The sequence below is a fragment of the Gouania willdenowi genome, chromosome 1 (assembly GCF_900634775.1).
Source record: "Gouania willdenowi chromosome 1, fGouWil2.1, whole genome shotgun sequence".
Taxonomy (NCBI): domain Eukaryota; kingdom Metazoa; phylum Chordata; class Actinopteri; order Blenniiformes; family Gobiesocidae; genus Gouania; species Gouania willdenowi.
The window spans coordinates 33,368,536-33,388,381 of record NC_041044.1 but is presented as its reverse complement, the minus strand read 5'-3'; the positions used below and the strand labels follow the sequence as shown (position 1 = coordinate 33,388,381).

The 19,846-nt window shown below is 39.2% G+C and overlaps 1 protein-coding gene across 1 annotated transcript; it reads left to right on the top strand.

Annotated features, from left to right (window-relative positions):
- The first annotated feature begins 1,357 nt into the window (after positions 1–1,357).
- tdrd7a (tudor domain containing 7 a) lies at positions 1,358–18,911 on the top strand. Its single transcript, XM_028450595.1, is given in 23 exon segments — positions 1,358–1,616; positions 4,546–4,757; positions 4,852–4,996; positions 5,222–5,339; positions 5,464–5,556; positions 5,873–5,913; positions 6,093–6,133; positions 7,779–7,946; positions 8,165–8,809; positions 9,438–9,628; positions 9,709–9,898; positions 10,962–11,073; positions 11,237–11,448; positions 11,522–11,656; positions 14,426–14,509; positions 14,584–14,718; positions 14,794–14,904; positions 14,987–15,172; positions 15,174–15,332; positions 16,675–16,868; positions 17,135–17,252; positions 17,254–17,297; positions 18,384–18,911. Coding segments are annotated over 22 exon segments (3,564 nt in total). The 5' UTR covers positions 1,358–1,616; positions 4,546–4,553; the 3' UTR covers positions 18,622–18,911.
- The last annotated feature ends 935 nt before the right edge of the window (positions 18,912–19,846 follow it).

The following is a 19,846-nucleotide window of genomic DNA, read 5'->3' as shown; positions in this document are numbered from 1 at the left end:
ATATCTTTCACGTATTGCTTGGATATTGTATATTATTTATACGTGGGAGTGCAAACTAGAGCACATTATTGTTGAAATAATATGCCCCCTTAAATCTGGCCCACATTAGAACTGGTCCGCATTTGGCCCCTGAACTAAATTGAGTTTGACCCCCCTGATATAAAGGATTAGCTTTGAGTTGATTGGGAGAGGGCTAAACAATTTTGGAAAATAATCTATATGCAATTTTTTTTTTTCCTCAATATTGCGATTTAATATGTGATTAATTTTTCAAGGGCTTCTTGTCATGTATTTTTCAATGAACACAAGCAGTAAATCAATTTGTTTCACAAACATTTTCAGATTTATTTAAACTTTAAATAAATATAAAATATAATTTTTAAAGCACAGATTACAACAATAAGGCAAAACAAATCTGTGGCTTTACCTCTTCAACATATCTAACTATAACTTCACGCTTCATGAAACATGTAAACATGTGGGCTGCACTTCTTAAGCACTCTGAACTTAACAGGACAGTACAAGAAAAACAAAATTAAAAAAATATAAAAATATATATAATGCGATAATATCACAAATGCAATTAATCGTTCAGCCCTAATTGGGGGTGATCATGATGGACAGGATGAGAAATGAGCTCATTTATGGTACAGTTTAGATGGAGCATGGGGGGAAAAAGTTATAGAAACCAGATTAAGATATGTGGAGGACGAATGGTTAACAGGGGCTACTGGTTGGTTCAGGTAAGAGGGAAAAGAAGAAAAAATGAAGGTGAAGATGGATATGAATAGGGCTGGGAAATAGATAATTTGTTTTTCCTTCGAATGGCCTAATATTGATTCGAGAAAAATCCTCAAATTTATCATTTATTACGTCTTTTCTACCGTATGTAATGCAGAGCTTTAGGCTCAAATGTCAATGTAAACATGAATATTTTTAGTTCTGCACCAAGTTAGAGGGATATACGATGGGATAGTTATTTTAATTAGTGTGAAATATAGGAGCAGATACATGCAGAAAAACAAAGTAGTATATATATTATAAATGTGTGATCAATTGCTAAAGGTTAAGATTAAACCATTTATTTTGAGTCCTATAGATAGATGATGTTGTACTGGATGTGTGAACCGATCGCTTGTTTTACTTTGGCTTTTGTGAAGGCCTGCGAGAAATTACTTTCATTGTATTTGTATATGTTACAGAATAGATCAATTAGATTTTTTTTAGCTATAAATTAAATTGATCTGTATCATATAAAAGCTTTATTTACAAAACGGTTTTACTATTTCTAGGTAATTGTTTTAATGTAATGGTCACAAATTATAGCTTGTACAGTACAGGAAACTTTATTGTAATGTTGTAGAACTTAAACGCGGCATAATTATAACTTTTTCCAAACTATAATAATATCACTTTTTATAGTTTATGTAAAGTTTAATTAATAAGTAGTTACGTATTTATTATTATCCACGTGATAATGTTTTACATTTCAAATAATTGAGAGTTTGAAATTTTGAATTGTCCACGTTTTTTTCCACGGTCATGAACGTCGCACAGTTAGCCAGAGTGTGTCGATGCTGAGCTCATCGTGGTCTTCGTTCCCTCTCCAAAGAAAGGTAATTTACACACTCCTCCGTCAGCCAAAAACGCTACCAAACCCAGATTTAATCGTAATTACACTTCATTAATGAGCAAAAACTTTATTTTCAACCAAAAACGCCAACCGTGCACTTTTAGCCGTCGACTTAGCTAAAACATTAGCATCCATTAGCCTAGGCCTCGATATCCGGTGCATGGAAGCGTTGGCTGTAGTTCAATGGTTTACAGGTGATTTAAAAAAAAAGTTACATTAAGTAAGTTGCTCTCCTTGTTCATTCTCTGTCACAATCAGCTCGTTATTAACATTCATTCCTAAAATAATGTACTAATTAACGACCGTACTTTGGCGTGCAAATAATATATGTATAATCGTGATTATTGCATTTTTCCCCCAGTAGTATTGTTATTTTTACAGAAACTTGCAAACAACGTGGTAATTAGAAGGGCAAAACTGTCCCCAAGTGTGTGGTTCCAACTTAGTGTTGGAATATATATATATATGTGTGTTCAATTAGGTCGTGGCTATTGATTCGGAAACTTATCAATAGACTGCCAGTCTATTCATACTCAGCGATAGGTGCACCATGTGACTTAAAGTTCCGTCAGTTTTATTTTTAGCTCATTTATTTTTAGCTACCCCGCTAACCCTTTTATTTTAGTGCTAATCCAGGAAATACCCCAAAATGTGAATTTTTTATTCCGTATATGTATTTTTAAAAGTAGAACTTGCTGTGTTAAATACGTTAAAATATATATATATATTGCTAGGAGACAGTGTGACAAAGGTCCTCCATGAATATCTAACTTGTACATGATGTAGTGACCAACTGGTGACATGTAGGTAGCAGCAGAGCACCTTTGGATGAGAGATGAGAGACTTAAAGTTCCGTCAGTTTTATTTTAGCTCATTTATTTTTAGCTACCCTGCTAACCCTTTTATTTTAGTGCTAACCCAGGAAATACCCCAAAATGTGAATTTTTTTTTTCTGTATATGTATTTTTAAAAGTAGAACTTGCTGTGTTAAACATGATAAAATGGAAATATATATATATATTGCTAGGAGACAGTGTGACAAAGGTCTTCCATGAATGTCTAACTTGTACATGATGTCGTGACCAACTGGTTACATGTAGGTAGCAGCAGAGCACCTTTGGATGAGGGATCAACCTTGATGGGCAGAGCTCAGAGGGAGAGGACAGGAGTTTAGTTTAGAGACCGAAAATGGCGCTACGAGAGTTGATGGTGCAGCTCACAGCAGGGAACACTCAACCAGAGCATGTGTGGAACTAAGTGGACTGTTGAGAGTGTTGTGATGGTGAGAGAAAACGATTTAAAAAAAAAAAAAAAAAACGGGGCAAGAGGTGACACTCGGCATGTCCGGGAGGAGGAGGAAGTTGCGTGTGTGGAGCATGACGGGGGGAGAGACTTGGAGGACGGACAAAATACAGGAAGAAAACCATTCAACTCTGACCTAGATATCGAAATAATAATAATGTTGCCATCAAAAGCCCATTCTCAGTGTTGTTTTTGTAGTTTTATAGAAGGAAACTAATGTTGAGGTGTCCCTAAAGCAAAAAAAAAAAATTGCTTCAAAGTCACTAATAGACTTTTTCTCAGCTTTTTGTCACAAACTGGTGATTTGTGTGAAACTTGCCTCTATTCAACTGCTGATTACGGAAGAACCAAACAAGCTAGAAACAAATGATGAAAGTAGAGAGTCTAATCTTTCAGAATTTGGTTTCAGATGTAGGGATGTAACGATTAATCGTAAGGCAGTTCAAAATCGATTCATAGGTATCAAGATTCACATCGACACTGTGAAAATTGCAGTACTTTTTTTTTTAACCAGCAGAGAGCGCTATCCAGAAGTGGTGGCGGCGGACGGAATCTACTAATACTTTCTTTCTGGCCGCCTTCTGCTTTTAAACATGTTCATAAATGATTACTTACCCCTTTAGCACCCAAAAATATCTGTAATATTATGTGAATATCTGTAAAAGTAACGTTTTTCTATTAGCTCTGTCTGCTAGCATAGCATCTCTTCTTCACTGCAAGATATCTGCATGCCAACCGACCACTGGGTTACCAGCGCCCTCTGCTGGTCCAAACAAATATCTGATGTAAGTCAGTGCAACGACTGTTTTTTTTTTTTTTTAAGTCCAATTGTTAAGACACAAAATACATTTCAGTTGCACTTTTAAAAAGAACTGTTATGCAGTTTTGTATTTTTTTTACTATAGAACCAGAATTTAAATTAATAGCCTTCTTCTTCATTTGTATTATTCCTTTATTTATTTCAATCAAGATTTATTTTTAGTTAAATTGCATTGTTTTGAATAGTTTGTCAAGGGATTCTTTTGACAATGAAAAATAAAAGGAAAACAGTATAGTTTTTTCCCCCAAAAAATATAGGAATATTTTTCAGTCATCATTTTTCTACAGTCCCATTTTGTAAAATAAATTGTGAGAGAATCGTATCGTGAACCCAGTATCGTGAATCGAATCGGGAGTTGAGTGAATCATTACATCCCTATTCAGCTGTCAGATTGTCATAGGACGGCTGGCACTGAGAGGGGGGGTGGGGGGGTAGAAATTCTGAAAATGGCTGGCACTGAATGAGTTAAGTTTAAATATAGAGGAATACCATCTACATCATAAACACCAGAAGTCTTTAATATTTGGGCATTCCCAAAAGTGATGTGAAAAAAGGAATCTAATGATTCAAACTTTTATTAATCTATATTTTAGTTGTTTGGTTATTTGTAATTCCACATTCATCATACATATGCAGATTTTCAATGCCTTTTGTAATTTATTTTTTTGTAGTATTATCAACAGTAGGACTAACATAGGCTACATAAAAACCCAAAGACTAATCTCACTAATTATTAGGTTGATGATTATCTTTCTATTCTGTTTTCCTTTGGTTTTGTTTGTTTTTCTAGTTAAAAAGATGTCGGACAATGAGTTCACCAAGAAGATGTTGCGATCCCTCCTGCTGTCCAGCAAGGATGGTGTTTCCCTTTCTGCACTCCAATCAGAGTACAGGTCACTGTGCGGGGAGTTCATTCCACTCAGGAAATTGGGTTTCTCCAGCCTAGAGGACTACCTTAAAAGCATCTCCTCAGTGGTGTGCTTAAGATTTCACAAGGGTGAGGTGAGTATTGTTCCATTTTGTGTGTTTTCCCCAGCTGTAGTGACTTGATTTTTGGTTTTTAAAATGAATGTATTGTGTGCATGTCTGTCTGTAGCTGAGGTGCTTTGCTGTGTCAAATGAAGACACGGCCCACATTGCTGAACTGGTCGCCAGGCAGAAGAGCATCAAGAAACGTGGTAGTGCTCAGGTCATCAACTGCAAGATGAGAGCCAAACCCTTCAACTATTACATGTTCAATGGTACGAGACGTCTCTTATGGGGAACATTGTCTCTCCTGAATCATAACTTTGTCTTTAAAAAGGAGAGATAAAGTGTTGCATGTTTCCCACTCTGGCTGCAGAGCATTAATGGGCTCATAAAAACTAGGAACAAATAACTACTAAAGTCTATCAAGGTGGTCTTTTATGTTTTAATCAGCTTGCTTCTTTTTGTTCTTCAATCTGATCCATTATCTCTCATTTTAGTTCCGTTGATGAGGTCCAGCTTCTCTCTTCGTCAGCCCTCTGGTCCCATTGCGTATAACTGGTCAGTGAATCGCTATCGTCATGGCTATAGAGGCTGTAGTGCCACAGGAGACTACAGGTTGGCAATACCCACTATAATTCTCTTTTTCTAGTAGATGAACACCTCGCTTTATTGCTTCATGGAAGGCATAACTACACAAATAAAACCACACAATTCTTCTGTTTTTCATTTTCAACAACAGGAAGTTTGACCAGAGGTTAAGCCCAGTAACTCCAGTTGAGGAGAGGCATCCCTTTCCTAAAGCTACATTCACGCTGTGCACTCCACCTCACAGGTAAACCAAGGTACTCAGGCTGTGGTTATTCTCCAAGGTTAAGCTTCATTTACCATTTACCATCAGAACTGTCTATTGCTTACAGTATTGTCTTATTGTGTCATAATGTGAGATGAGTTTCTTTAGTCAAAGTAATGCATGAAAACCACAACCAACTTTTTTGCATTTGTCTGAATGTACCAAAGTTCTTGCTTATAAAAACCACAATTGCAGCTGATTTTTTAAATATTTAAAAATAACTTCTTACTGTTGTGTATTATGGCATGATATTATTGTCATGCTAATATGTCATGATAAAAACACTTTTCAATTCTAGCCAAAAAGTACCAAGCTGCACAAGAGATGAAGTACAGAAAGGTGAGTACCATTGTTTTTTTTTCTCTTTAATTCACAATGATGTGAGGATATAAGTGGGAAATAGGGAAAATTGTAAGTAGCATTGTGCATTTGTAAAGACCTAAACATTGATCTATTGATTTTTCACTGTATTATTTTATCTTCAATCTAAAAACTTCTTCACATTGTTTGTTTTCCAGAGTTTCCTGCTCAGGAGGTCACTGCACAAAGCAATGCTGCGGTATGTTTAATGTAGGGCTGTGCGATATGGAGAAAATGTTATATCACGGTATAGGTAGATTTATATCCTGATAACAATAGATATCCCGATATAGTATTTTTTCCTTAAAAAAAATACATGAAATTAATTGAAAGTTGCTTTTTGATATATATGAAAATGAACTAAAATAAATAGTACTTCTTCAAGGATCTTCTCAACGAAGGAATATTCATGACTTATGCTACATATACTGTTGTCGCGTGTTGTAATTTGTAAATTTGTATGTGGAAATGCCACCAGGGGGCACAAAAACCAACATTAAAGGCCACCGCTATGGTTTCAAACCGAATCTGCAGTGAATTACTCTATCAAAGATCTTATACGATAGTAGAGGTTTCATTAGGTTTTGTTCTTTAAAAGTCCTTCTAGAGCAGCTGGAGATGAATTAACACTTCCATTTGTCTGACACCTTTGCAGCTATTTTGTTTGGAATAGTCATATTGGCTGTAGTGACACAGTTTGTAACCAGACTAATTGATGATTGCGGTCTCTCCGGGGGATTTAATCTGGCTGAAAAAAGTAGTGTTTCACCTCCCTATATCACAGTGTCAATTTTCTGCATCTTTGTCGCGTAAGCTAAACACTTAACGCTCATGTCAGAGCAATGCCCGGCCCGGCTTCAGTAGCTGATCGTGGATTACACAAGGCAGACACACTTCAGTCACGTCGACCGGGACCAGCTTGCTCTCGGTGTGAACGCAGTGTTATGATGCAATAAACTAGTATGTCTGGGTGACGTAAACATGCTACTGCAAAGTAGCAGCATTGCAGTCAGTAGATTAGTCTGCGTCATGATATTTTAAAGACGGAGTGGGACCAAGAATACACATATTAAATTAGCGAAATAAAAGATAGAGGGTTCTATCGTACGGTAGATGTTTTTATATCGCTCTACGATATTTATGGGTATATTGTACAGCGTTAGTTTAATGTTACCTCGTTACATTCTGATCTAAAAGTGCTTTGCAGACAGTAAATATGGAGTGGATCGGGCTTCACACTGCTTTTGTTATCAAAGGCAAATACAAATAGTGTGAGTTAGAGCTAAGCGATATAGACCAAAACTCATATCTCAATATTTTTTCTCAAAATGGCAATATACGACATGAATCTCTATATTTCTTCTATTTTATTTTATGAAAAAAAAGGAAAAAAATATTTTATTTTTTTTTATTTTTAACTTGATGGTCTTACCAGAAAGAGTATTTTGGGTTAATATTGCTGATGCAAAATGCCACATATACATTTATTAACAAATAGCTGCACAATATATGCCACTTTTTGCTTTTTCTCCTATAGGGGACAGCACGTGTGAGTGAGTTCTGCAGTGTGGCTTGTTTAGGGGAGGGTCTGGATTAGGATGTAATCAGTGATCATCTAATTGTGCTTTTCATGCTGTTCTGAGAAGTAGCGAAATCTGTGATTCTTAAAACAAGTATTTTTATACAAAATAAGCTATGAAATAGAAATATATCAATATAGGCAATATCTTAATTTTCTATATTGCCAAAATAGAAAACTCGATATATCTTGAATTTTGATATGTTTCCCAGCCCTAGAGAGTTTAAAGCTTAAAATGTATAGTGATGTTTAATATCCTTCGCAGCCTGGTGTGAATGAGGTGATGATGCAGAGCAGGATAACTCAGCTCCTGCAGAGGTACTGCAAAGGGCTCTGGCTGTCTAAACTGCCAGACATCTACAACCAGATGTTTGGCAAGGAGCTGCATCCCCAGGCCCTCATCAACTTAGAAAAGTGGACGCACATTTGTACGGTGAGTCTGCAACGTCTGAATGCAAAAATACCTTTTCAACCTCATCTAAGCTTGTTGACAATAAATGTTTGCAAAGAGTTTATACAGAGTTGATGTAAGGTTTAAAGATGTAAATTGTGTGAATGTGATTCACACATATGGTGTTTCTATGTGTTTTAATTGTTACCCACTTGTTTTCTAATGCTAATGCTTAGTTTTTCCCTCTCTGGCTCCCACAGCTGGAGAAACCTCAAACCACTGGTCGAGCTGACCGGCTCATCTACCCTGCTCTGCCCACCAGTAACTCTGTCAATCACAAACCCAACGTGCATCCATCATCACCCATCAACTCAGTTCCTTCATCACCGTCATCCCCTCTACAGCTTTCCACACATCCACTCAGCACTAACAGCCCCAGACAGAAAGTGTCCCCCAACAGCCCTTTGGATAAGCCGACCTTCCTTTTCCCTCCTCAACCTGACACGTTGTTGTCTTCAGCTGCTGCACAAAGTCCCACAGACGGCTCTGCTCCCACCTTCCACCTCCCACCACCGTCCTCTGACAGCAATCAACTGGCTCAGCTTTTATTACTAACATTGGGCTCCACTAAATCAGGCAACACTTCACCACCGGTTTCCGTCTCCCAACCCAATGTTTCTGTTAACTCGCTGGGTTCCCAATCATCCACTGTCTTGTCAGCTGATTTGCGAAAAAGACTCGAGGAGCTTCTGTCTAAGTACAGTCAGGGTATTTGGGCCCATGCTTTGCCAAAGCTTTTCATGGACACGTATCAGATGCAATTCCCTGAAGAGATCCTCAATAACTTGTCTCTTCTGCTTGATATTTGCACAGTGGAGTACCCGATGCCCAACAATAAGAAAAAGGTAAAAGCGTGAGATGAGGAACGTTATAGGAGAATTAAAAAAAAAAAAAAAAAAAGAATAGGCTTACGCCCTCAAATTTTTGCTTACCTGCCACTAGGGGGAAATTTTGAAAAAATTTCCCCCTAGATCATGGGTGTTGCTCCTAGAGTTGTTAAGATACACCAGTCACAGCAGCCCCGCCCTCACAGCTCTTTTCGGTCCCACAATCAATGCTCACTCAAGGGCTGTGAGAGGAGGAAACTAGTCCCTCCCACCATCTTTTACAGGAGGGGTGGGGCCAATCCAAAAAGACATCGCTGATCAAATCTCAGCCAATAGTAAAATTCAATTGCAATAGCCGGTGTTCAACCCATAAAGGGCAGTCACTTTTACATTTTACAACTAAAAATGCTAAATTTACATACTTAAAAATAAAATAAATAATAAATAAATAAAATGTGAAGAGTTGGACTGGTATCAATAAACTATATTACTTCATACTTAATCATATACAGTATGTATTCAGCAGAAAAAGTGGTTTTAGGGTGTGCTTACACTTCAATAGTGTTTGTTTTTTCTGACAAAGCAAAATATATCGCTTGTATTTTTTTGTATTAAATCTAACTGTGATATACTTGACTGTTCCCAGGCCATTTTGTATGACTTGAACACGGCAGAATGGAATGATAAGCAGGGTATGGGTCAGTGCTCAAGCCACACTCTGCCATCAGGTCTGAAAGTCCAGGGTCCAGTGATCCCTCCACCTTTGGTTTTCCCCTCAGAGCAGTACCCGTCAGTGTTGGTTACTGAAGCCAAAAGCAGCAATGCGCTCACAATCAGGTAAGGAAGAAATCTATCCAAACACTGCTGAGGAATCATCTCCGAATATGAAAACACAGTTTTATGAACACCTTTCGTAGGTATGTCGGCGAGAAGTACTCCTATGCCCAGGAACTAATGGAAGACATGATGCACAGCCTCTACAGTCAAAATCGGCAAAATACGGTGTCCAATCCCACTCTTGGTCAGTTGGTGGCTGTAATAGGGGAAGACGAGGAGGAGCTGGCCAGAGGGCAAGTCATTGAGGTTGGAGAGGCTGACAAGGTCAAGGTAGTATCCAAAATTAAATATTCTTCATTTCTGCATTACATTTTTTTCTGGTATTTGCTCATTTTGTAGTATGGTTTTCAGTTGGAGCTTTCTTGTCAACAACAAAGTGTTAGATATTTTTTTAAATCTACATTCATGGATAAAAGTATTGGCACTCCTGTAATTTTTCCAGAAAATACACCACTTCTCCCAGAATTTGTTGCAATTACAGATGTTGATACGTATACACGTGTTTATTTTCTTCTTGTGATTTGAAAAAACGCAAAATTTACATCACTTTACAGAAAATTGAAAAGGACCGGACAAAAATTGTTGGCACCCTTTTAAAACGGTGCATAAATAATTTTATTTTATGCATGAGATGCTTGTTTAAACTCACCTGTGGAAAGTAACAGGTCCTGCAATATAGAAATCACACCTGAAGCTACTTATATTGTTGTATAAAAGGTGCACCCTGAGTCTGCATGATGGCCTGAATTTGTGTGGAAGTTGACTGAGGATGTTTATCCTCATTAGCCTCAGTTCGTGGGTTAGAAACTTCTTGATGATATTACGCACAGTGGACAAAGGAACTAGAAAATCTCTGGAGATGGTCTTATAACCATAAGATTGTTCATATTTTTCCACAATTTTGCTTCTCAAGTCCTCAGACAGTTCTCGGCTCTTCTTTCTCTTTTCCATGTTTGGTGTGACACACACAACACAAAAGTTGAGTCAACTTTTACACATTGTAACAGGCTTCAGGTGTGATTTGTTACTTGCCACAGATAAGTTTAAACGATCATCACATCAAGTGATTTATCCAAATAATTTTGCGGTCCATTTTGTTTAAAGTATTTAAATTTCGGCTTTTTTTTAAACTGGTTTTTTGTTTTTTTTTCAATGCACATGAAGGAAATATACGCATGTATACCAATAACAATTTCTGGAAGAAATTGTGTGTTTTCTGGTGAAATTCCAGAGGTGCCAATACTTTGATCAATGACTATTTATCTTGCCACTTTTATATTATATATAAATTATAATAATGTTTCATGAATAAGACTACTTGTCTGTGTCCTAGATTTACTACTTGGACTACGGCTTCTCTGTGGAAACCAGTACGGCTCATCTTTTTCACCTCCATCAAGACTTTGCTTTTCTGCCTTTTCAAGCAACCAACATTAGACTTGCAGGTAAACCAAACACTTACACCGGTTGATTGTATCCAAGTTCAGTAGTTCTCAAGTTGTCTGGTTCATGACCCAATCACCATCCTCCAATAACAAGCCACAAACATGATTGAGTGATTGTGACCTTTTGCTCTCTTTAATCTTTCCTGTTTTTAACACATTGCAGGACTGGAAGCTGTGAGCTCTCATCCTTTGCTGCTCTCCACTTTGGAGAAAGTGGCTGTTGGAAGAATTCTCCTGATGGAAAATTTAAAGACCTGCCAACAAAACGAGACACCTGTAGCGATTCTGCACGACACATCCAAGGATGTCGACATCAACATCAACTCATTCTGTCTGAAGGCTCTGCAGGACGCTCAGATGAACAACCCACTCTGTGTAAGTTCAAGCAGGCCCAATGAGAACCTTCTGTTTGTAGATTTTACTTTTTATTTTATTGTTTTGCCTCCAGGTGAATATCATCTATCACAACGTTGGTGTCACAAACGTGTGTGATGATGGAATCATTCATTGCCAACTGCCGTCCAGAGGAATTGCAAGATTACAAAAGTCACTTGACAACATAGAGGCAGTGTTCATCTCTCAGGTAGAGTTCATAACGTGTGTTCTTTTCAGTTGAATTGTCCAGCTCGAATTAGGAAGTTGTTAACCTACGTGGATGCATGTACTTCATTCTCACCAGAGCCACCACTCTGTGTACAGCTGTTAAGTTTTGATTTTGCATATTTAATTGTAAAATGTCAGAGTTAAGGGCCTCTAAGAGTTGAACCGGCTATTACAATTGCATTTTGCTATTGGCTGAGACGGAATATTTGAATTTTTTGCGTCACCAACTGTCACTTTTGGCCCCGCCCCTCCTATAAAAGCTGAGAGTAGGGAGGAGGGTTTCCTCCAATCATAGCCCTCAGTGAGCTGTGATTGACAGCCTCAATGAGGAACTCCATGCTCCGTGTGTTCCTGCGGTGATGTTTTTGACTCAGTGCTTCTATAAAGAGCAGATTATGGTCTAATCAGAGGGTTCACCAAACTGTGTGTGTGTGTGTGTGTGTGTGTGTGTGTGTGTGTGTGTGTGTGTGTGTGTGTGTGTGTGTGTGTGTGTGTGTGTGTGTGTGTGTGTGTGTGTGTGTGTGTGTGTGTGTGTGTGTGTGTGTGTGTGTGTGTGTGTGTGTGTGCGTGCGTGCGTGAACATGCATGTACTTCTCGCTGCTGTGTGCGTGTCTTTCTGGTTTGTGTGTGAGGCCGCGGTGTTCTGAGGCTCATGGCGGGAGTAGAGCAGGGACTGTTTGTCAGAATCAGAATCAGAAATGTTTTATTGGCCATGTACAGTTTTAAGGACAGTACAAGGAATTTGACTTGGTGGTTGGTGCACAAAACAAACAACAAAAAGAAATAAAAACAAAACAACAAAGAACAACCCAGCAACAATAATAATAATAATAATGATAAATATAAAGGATGAGGGATAAATAAAGGATAGATAGAGAATAAAGGATAAATAGGATAAATATAAATATATATATATACAGTGCAGCAGATATCAAGCTGGTGGAGGTGGTGATCGGGTGGGGGTTCAGTGGGTGACTTGGGGTGTGTTCATGTGGATGGTGGCAGAGGGAAAGAAGCTGTTTTTGTGTCTGGAGGTTCTGGTCCTGATGGACCGAAACCTCCTACCAGAAGGGAGAGATTGAAACAGTTTATGACCGGGGTGGGAGGGGTCGGCCACAATCTTTCCTGCACGCCTCAAAATCCTGGAGGCGTACAGGTCCTGGAGGGAGGGCAGATTGCAGCCGATGACCTTCTCTGCAGAGTGGATGATACGCTGCAGTCTGGCCTTGTCCTTGGCCGTAGCTGCAGCGTACCAAATGGTGATGGAGGAGCAGAGGATGGACTGGATGATGGAGCTGTAGAAGTTCACCATCATCTTTGTTGGCAGACTGAACTTCTTCAGCTGCCGCAGAAAGTACATCCTCTGCTGAGCTTTTTTGATAAGGGAGCTGATGTTCAGCTCCCACTTGAGGTCCTGAGTGATGATGGTCCCCAGGAAGCAGAAGTACTCTACAGAGCTCACTGTAGAGTCTCCCAGGGTGAGGGGGGTGAGGGGGACTGGGTTCTTCCTGAAGTCTGCTATCATCTCCACTGTCTTTAAAGCATTGAGCTCCAGGTTGTTCTGGCTGCACCAGGACACCAGCCGGTCTGTCTCCCACCTGTAGTCAGACTCGTCTCCATCAGCGATGAGACCGATGATGGTCGTGTCGTCTGCAAACTTCAGGAGTTTGACCGACTGGTGAGAGGAGGTGCAGCTGTTGGTGTACAGGGAGAAGAGCAGAGGAGAAAGAACACAGCCCTGAGGAGATCCAGTGCTGATGGTCCGGGGAGCAGAGATGGTTTTTCCCAGCTTCACGTGCTGCTTCCTGTCAGACAGGAAGTCTGTGATCCACTTGCAGGTGGAGTCTGGCACGTTCAGCTGGGAAAGCTTGTCCTGAAGGAGAGCTGGGATTATTGTATTAAAAGCAGAGCTGAAGTCCACAAACAGGATCCTGGCGTAGGAGCCTGGGGAGTCCAGGTGCTGGAGGATGAAGTGGAGAGCCAGGTTTACAGCATCGTCTACGGACCTGTTGGATCTATAGGCAAACTGCAGGGGGTCCAGGTGGGGGTCGGTGATGTCCTTGATGTGGGAGAGCATGAGGCGTTCAAAGGACTTCATGACCACAGATGTCAGAGCGATGGGTCTGTAGTCATTAAGTCCTGTGATCCTCAGCTTTTTAGGGACAGGAACGATGGTGGAGGCCTTAAAACAGGCTGGTACGGTGCATGTCTCCAGTGAGGTGTTAAAAATGTCTGTGAACACTGGAGACAGCTGATCAGCACAGTGCTTTAAGGTAGAAGGAGAGACAGAGTCCGGTCCACAAGCCTTACGGGGGTTTTGTCTCCTGAAAAGTCTATTCACATCTCTCTCTTTGATGGAGAAAGGTGTCTCTGTAGGAGGGGGGGAAGATAGGGGAGAGAGCCTCTGTAGGCAGCTGGGGTGAAACTGTAGCTTTGATGTGGGGGGTGAAGGTGTTGGAGTGAGGCTGTGTGCTTGTGGGCTGTGTATTGTATGTAGGAGTTGAGCAGGCAGCGGTCTGTCACTGCTGGCACTGACTGGCTGCCTGAGTGCCTGAGTAGGCGTGTCATACTGCTACAGCAGCCACGCCCATAATCAAGGCATTTTTTTTTTTTTTTTTATTTCCCCCCCCGAGTGGCAGGTCATTTGGTCCCCAATTGAAAAAATTTTCTCCTTAAAGTACAATTAAAATTATTTATTTTCAAAAAATTAGAGAACTTTTTTAAGATCTTTGTTTTTTTTCCCCCGTAGAATACATCTGAGTTCCTGGTGTCCAGACCTTTCACTGGCAAGTTTTGTTTGGTCCGTTACAAAGGAAAGTGGGCGAGAGCAGAGGTACGAACAGTTCTGTATTTAAGGTATTAGGACCAAGATGATACCGTTTGTCTGTTTACTGATTTTGTTTTCAGATCATTACCATACACAGCGACAGAGTCATTGAGATTCTCTTCATTGACTTTGGCATTTCAGCCACTGTGGAAATCACAGATCTCAGAGAGATTCCTCCTTTCTACTGCAAAGATATCATCATCATACCTCCACAAGTTTGTACTTAGTATTTTGCTTAATGTGATCTGCTGTTCTACAACACACATGGGTGTACTGTTGTTTTCTTTCAGGCCACTAAATGTCGTCTGGCAGACCTTACGGTCCCTGATGGAGTCTGGTCACCAGAAGCTGTTCTATATCTGAAGGAGGCTGTGCAGGATGCTGAAAACTGCAGCATGAAGGTAGGAATTACTGCTGGGGCATGCATAAATGAAAGGCAGCTTGAAATATATATATATATGCCGTACTGTGCCCTTATGTCAGATTGTGGCAAAAGAGGAGCATAAAGGGGACCAGCTGGTCTATGTGTACCTTTTTATCACTGCTGACGGCGAGGAGCTGCACCACAGCGTCAACCATCAACTCGCCAAATCAGAAAAGTGGCAGAAACTCACAGCGCGGCATAGCACTAACAATACAGGTAATACTGCAGTACAGCTTTTGGAGGTTTATTAATGTCCTGGATTGGAACTGTATTAATGGTATTAATGCCACTGATCCAGGAGTGAGTTTGTCTCCAGACAAGTTGGTTTCAAATGCAGTGATCCTGACTTCCACTCAGCCCAAAGAGCTTCCTCTCCCCCTGCCTCCCCCACTGGAGTTCCCCCAGGTGTGAAAAGGGCCATTATTAATGTTGCAAGTGCATTACCTACAATTATTTTATTTTTTATGAATTATGATTTTTTTGAAAAAATGTAAACAAATCAGTTGAGATTAGGGCTGGGATAAATAATTTTTTTTTAAACGATTACCGATTATTTTTTAGTTGCATCGATTAATCTAATGATTAATTTTTTCTGATTAGATTATAGATTATCTCATTAATTGACTAAAAGTAATTTATACATGTTGATTTACATATCTAAAATAAAAAAAAACATGAATTCCTTAACTTTGCAATATATGTTTATCGCTCTTCAACTCAGAATTAAAAACAAAGTTCAAGTAAGAATAATAAAAGTACAAAATAATGCATTCGGAGTCAGAGGTAGCATTCAATAAAAATAAAAAGGCAGTGGGAGCCGGCAGCCTGTCATGGTGTCCTTCATGAACCAACAGAATTTAAAATTTATGTTGAAAATGCATAGGCCTAGCTTACTGAAAAAATTGCATCATTTATTTCTTCATTCACATGAAAATAACAACAACTTAAAGTAATACACTCTGCCGCTCACATTTTTCTTAAACTCAAAATTCCAAATGCTAAAATAGGAACTGCTTTTCTAACGAAAAATAAGAGAGAGAAATTGAAAAATTAACAAATAAATATGGGGTTTTATAATGTTCATTTTTAGTTAAAATTTATAATTATAATAATGATGTAAATGGTCCCACACTAGGGGGGAGATGACACGAAATGATAAAAACTATAGAAAATAAATCTATTCAGGAGCCACTAAATACTGTTTCATTCTACTTATTTACAATTTTTTTTAAATCTGTGTTATCACTCATTCATTCCATCATAATGCTCTATATTAAAGTTTGGGAACCACTGGTGTAGAGCAACTTCTCACCCTGACTCAGGAAAAGAGCAAAGCTTTTTTGGTTCATATTTTAATGGTGAGAGCCATTTGATGGCCTCTGTTGTAAAGGTGTTTTTTTATGCTTGGCTCGGTGTGTGCGCGTGTGCTGCTGCTGCCGCCGCTGATGTCACGGCGGGTGTTTCCTGCTTGTCTCGTTGGCGTGCTGCCGTCCGGTCACACCCAGGATAAAGGAAGAGGGTTATGGGAACAGCTACCTTGGAACGAGTGCGTGCCTTCGCTACCTTGTACTTTTGAAACTCGGAAGAGCGACTCGCGTTAGTTATTCTTCGGCGCCGCCTACTTTGTTTTGGTCAAACGATGCATCAGTGCTCAATTTTGCGTCTACGTATTTTTTGCGTCGACGTCATCGATTACTTTGTCCCGGCCCGAGTTGAGATGCTTTTAATCTTGTTTGTTTGATTTCAGAACGGGCAGAATCTGGATGTGTTTGTGTCAGTGGCCTGTCACCCAGGTTACTTTGTGCTGCAGCGATGGGACGATCTACATAAACTGGTGGTGTTGATTGGGGAGATGGTTCTTTACTACAACCAGACAGGGATTGCCAGTCCATCCACGCCCATTAAAAAAGGAGAGATCTACGCTGCCAGGGTTGACAGAAAGTAGGTGCATGATGTTATTAGTGTAACTTATTTGTCTAACGTGCATACTTGTTAAAACTCAGGGGGTTTTTTTTCTTGGAGACGAATTAGTGCTAGGAACTGAATGTCAACAATCTTGTATTGTTAACTGCACCACCGACGCTTTGCTTTGACAAACACTCATAAAACATACTCTGTTATTACCTGTTCTGAAACCTCTGTAAAGTCATGTAAATTTGAAATATTCTTTCAGATTATGATAATATAATCATCTGTTTGTTTTGCAGCTGGTATCGCGTGCAGGTGAAAGCGGTGCTGTCCAATGGGTTAGCTTCTGTTTACGAACTGGATCATGGTAAACATGAGTTGTCCAGTGCTCTCTCATACCGGCCACTGATAGAGGAGTTTCAGACAGCTGCCGTTTCAAGCTATTGCTGCCACAACTGGCAGGTGAGTGGAATAATACATGTGCTGCTGTATGAATGATATACAATGAAACTTGTTGTGTATTGTAGATGTTACAAATGTCTCTGGTCTGGTTAGTCGGAGTTGTTGTTCCACATTCATGTTCCTCTACACGAAAAAGCGTTATACCATATTTTCCAAAAATGTGGCAAAGCGCATCTCATACACCAAGCAATTCAATGTGCTTTACACGGTTAAAGGTGCAGCATCAGAAAACATCAACAGATTAAAAAATCAACATTATAAAAACTTATAAACAGATTGAAATCAACAAAAATTATAAAACAATCTCCCTCTCCATTGTATGCAGTAGAGAAAAGAGTGTTTAACTTGGATGCTGGCTTTAGCGCTGCTGGTCGTTTGTTCTACTTTTTGCAGCATAACAATTAAAACTGCTTTCACCTGTTTGCTGTGAACTCTGACTGTGTCAGACCTGTAGGCCCAGTCAACACCTGCCTATGCTCAGTATTTTTTAAAATGTCTTCAAAATGTTGAAAAAACACTGATAAATTGAAATAATTTCACCAAGATTATATTTAAATAGATTTATTATATATTAAAGTCTTAACAATAACAACCTGAATAAAACACTGCAAAGTTGACATTAAATAAGTATAAAAAAACTGTGCAAAATAAACATTTAAATACAGTAAAAAAACACTTACCAAAACTGCGCAAAATTAACAATAATCATAGTGAAAAAATTATCAAAAATGCAACATAACAATAACCACAGTAAAGGGGGAAAAAAAAACTATAAAAACAGTGCAAAATAAACTGGTTCATTGCATTTCATTCCTTGGACCACTTTGGTAGATGGTTACCAATGCAAGGGAGAAACACTCAAAATGAACCTTCTACATTTTTATTTGCATCTATTTCTCCTGCTTGTAATTAATTATTGTATTAATTTGTTTTCCCCCCTAAAATCTGCAGCCCACTGAAGATTAAACTACATTATATTTGGTCCCTGAACTAAAATGAGCTTGACAACCCTGGGTTAGAGTGTCCTGTCTTTACTTGGTGGTGCACCGATAAAGAGATGATTTGAAGAGATTTAATTCAGCATAGACATTTATTTTGTCTTTTAACAGGAGTGAAGCATTGCCAGTGGTCAGAACGTGCATCCATGCTATTCAGAAACCATGTGGAGAACAGAGCACTGGTTGCGCAAGTGGAGCATGTGCAGGAACTGTCCGAGGTCAGCGGTGATTCCTGGGAGCGCAGGTTAACCGTTTACCTGGTGGACACCAAAGTAGAGGACAAGGACATTTGGGTTCACAGCATCATGGCTGACATTGAGTGTTAGGTTTCCTGAGTTTTCTGTAGCTAATAGTCCTTGAGCTCCAAAGAAAAGACACTGACCTCCAAGGAGTTTGAGTTACTCGTTGTTTTGGACCAACATGTCCTATATTCAGATGCTGTTTCTGTTATAGAGTTTTTCTTTAGAAATATAAACCAATGCATGTGTAGAGTGTTCTGTTTTTGCCTCCTGGAGTTTTCTGAGTTCAAACATGCTGTGACTTGATGTAGGTTTGTGAAAACTCAATAGGAATAGTGCTATTATTTTCATATTATTTTGTTCTCTAAAAAATTAAAACTGGTTTCAATTGAAAAAAAACATATATATATATATATATATATATATATATATATAGTTCTGCATGCAACATGTGTGTATTGTACATTATTAATTCTCTTGTGTTTGCTTGATTGCGTGGTTTGTTGTTGTTTGTAAAACAACATACTGCAATAAAACTTTGTGCACCGTGACTTTAAGTACGAGCTATATTTACAGTGAGACGTGACGTATTTTTGGTTGAAAATAAGACTGAAGTATTTCCTGTTACCGTCACCATTTTGAAACATATTTTTCACAGTTATGTTTTTTTATGCTGTGTGTTCTTGTGTTCCTAAACAATGACGTCCAAAAGGAGGAAGTTCACCTTCCAAACACGAGGAGATAGCACAGCAAGATATCACTGTTGCGTCCTAGGTGTAGAGCTTCAGCTAGATATAGTTGTGCTTTGAATATTTTTATCTTCCCACAAGAGGATGAGCTACAAAAAAAGAGTGGAAAACCTTAATCCTGACATGAAGGAACGATCAAATGCACAAGGGGCGTCAGTGGAGCTGTCCATGTTTTTTTTTTAATGGAATAATTACTCCCTTCCTGCCCCTCGTCCTGGTGTTGGGAGCAAGAAAGCGATCAACTCATCTTCCGAGGACCCCGAGGAGGAAATGAAGCTAAACATAAACGAGCAACTCTGAATAACGGGAAAAAACTATCAGCGAAACGTCAGCAGCTTATGCAAATGTTATAAAACGTCCGCTGCTGTTGTGTGAGATTAATTTGGAAACTATAGTCATTTGTCATAATACAGTAGGTTAGGAACCAGAAGTTCTTTCACGGTCTTCACTCAAACGTGGAAGTGAAGCGTGCGTTAGCCCTATTATAGATCAGGTCAGAATGTCCTGGTAGAGGTTTTATTTTATTTCATTTTAGCCAGGCTGTATACAATCATGTAGGAGAC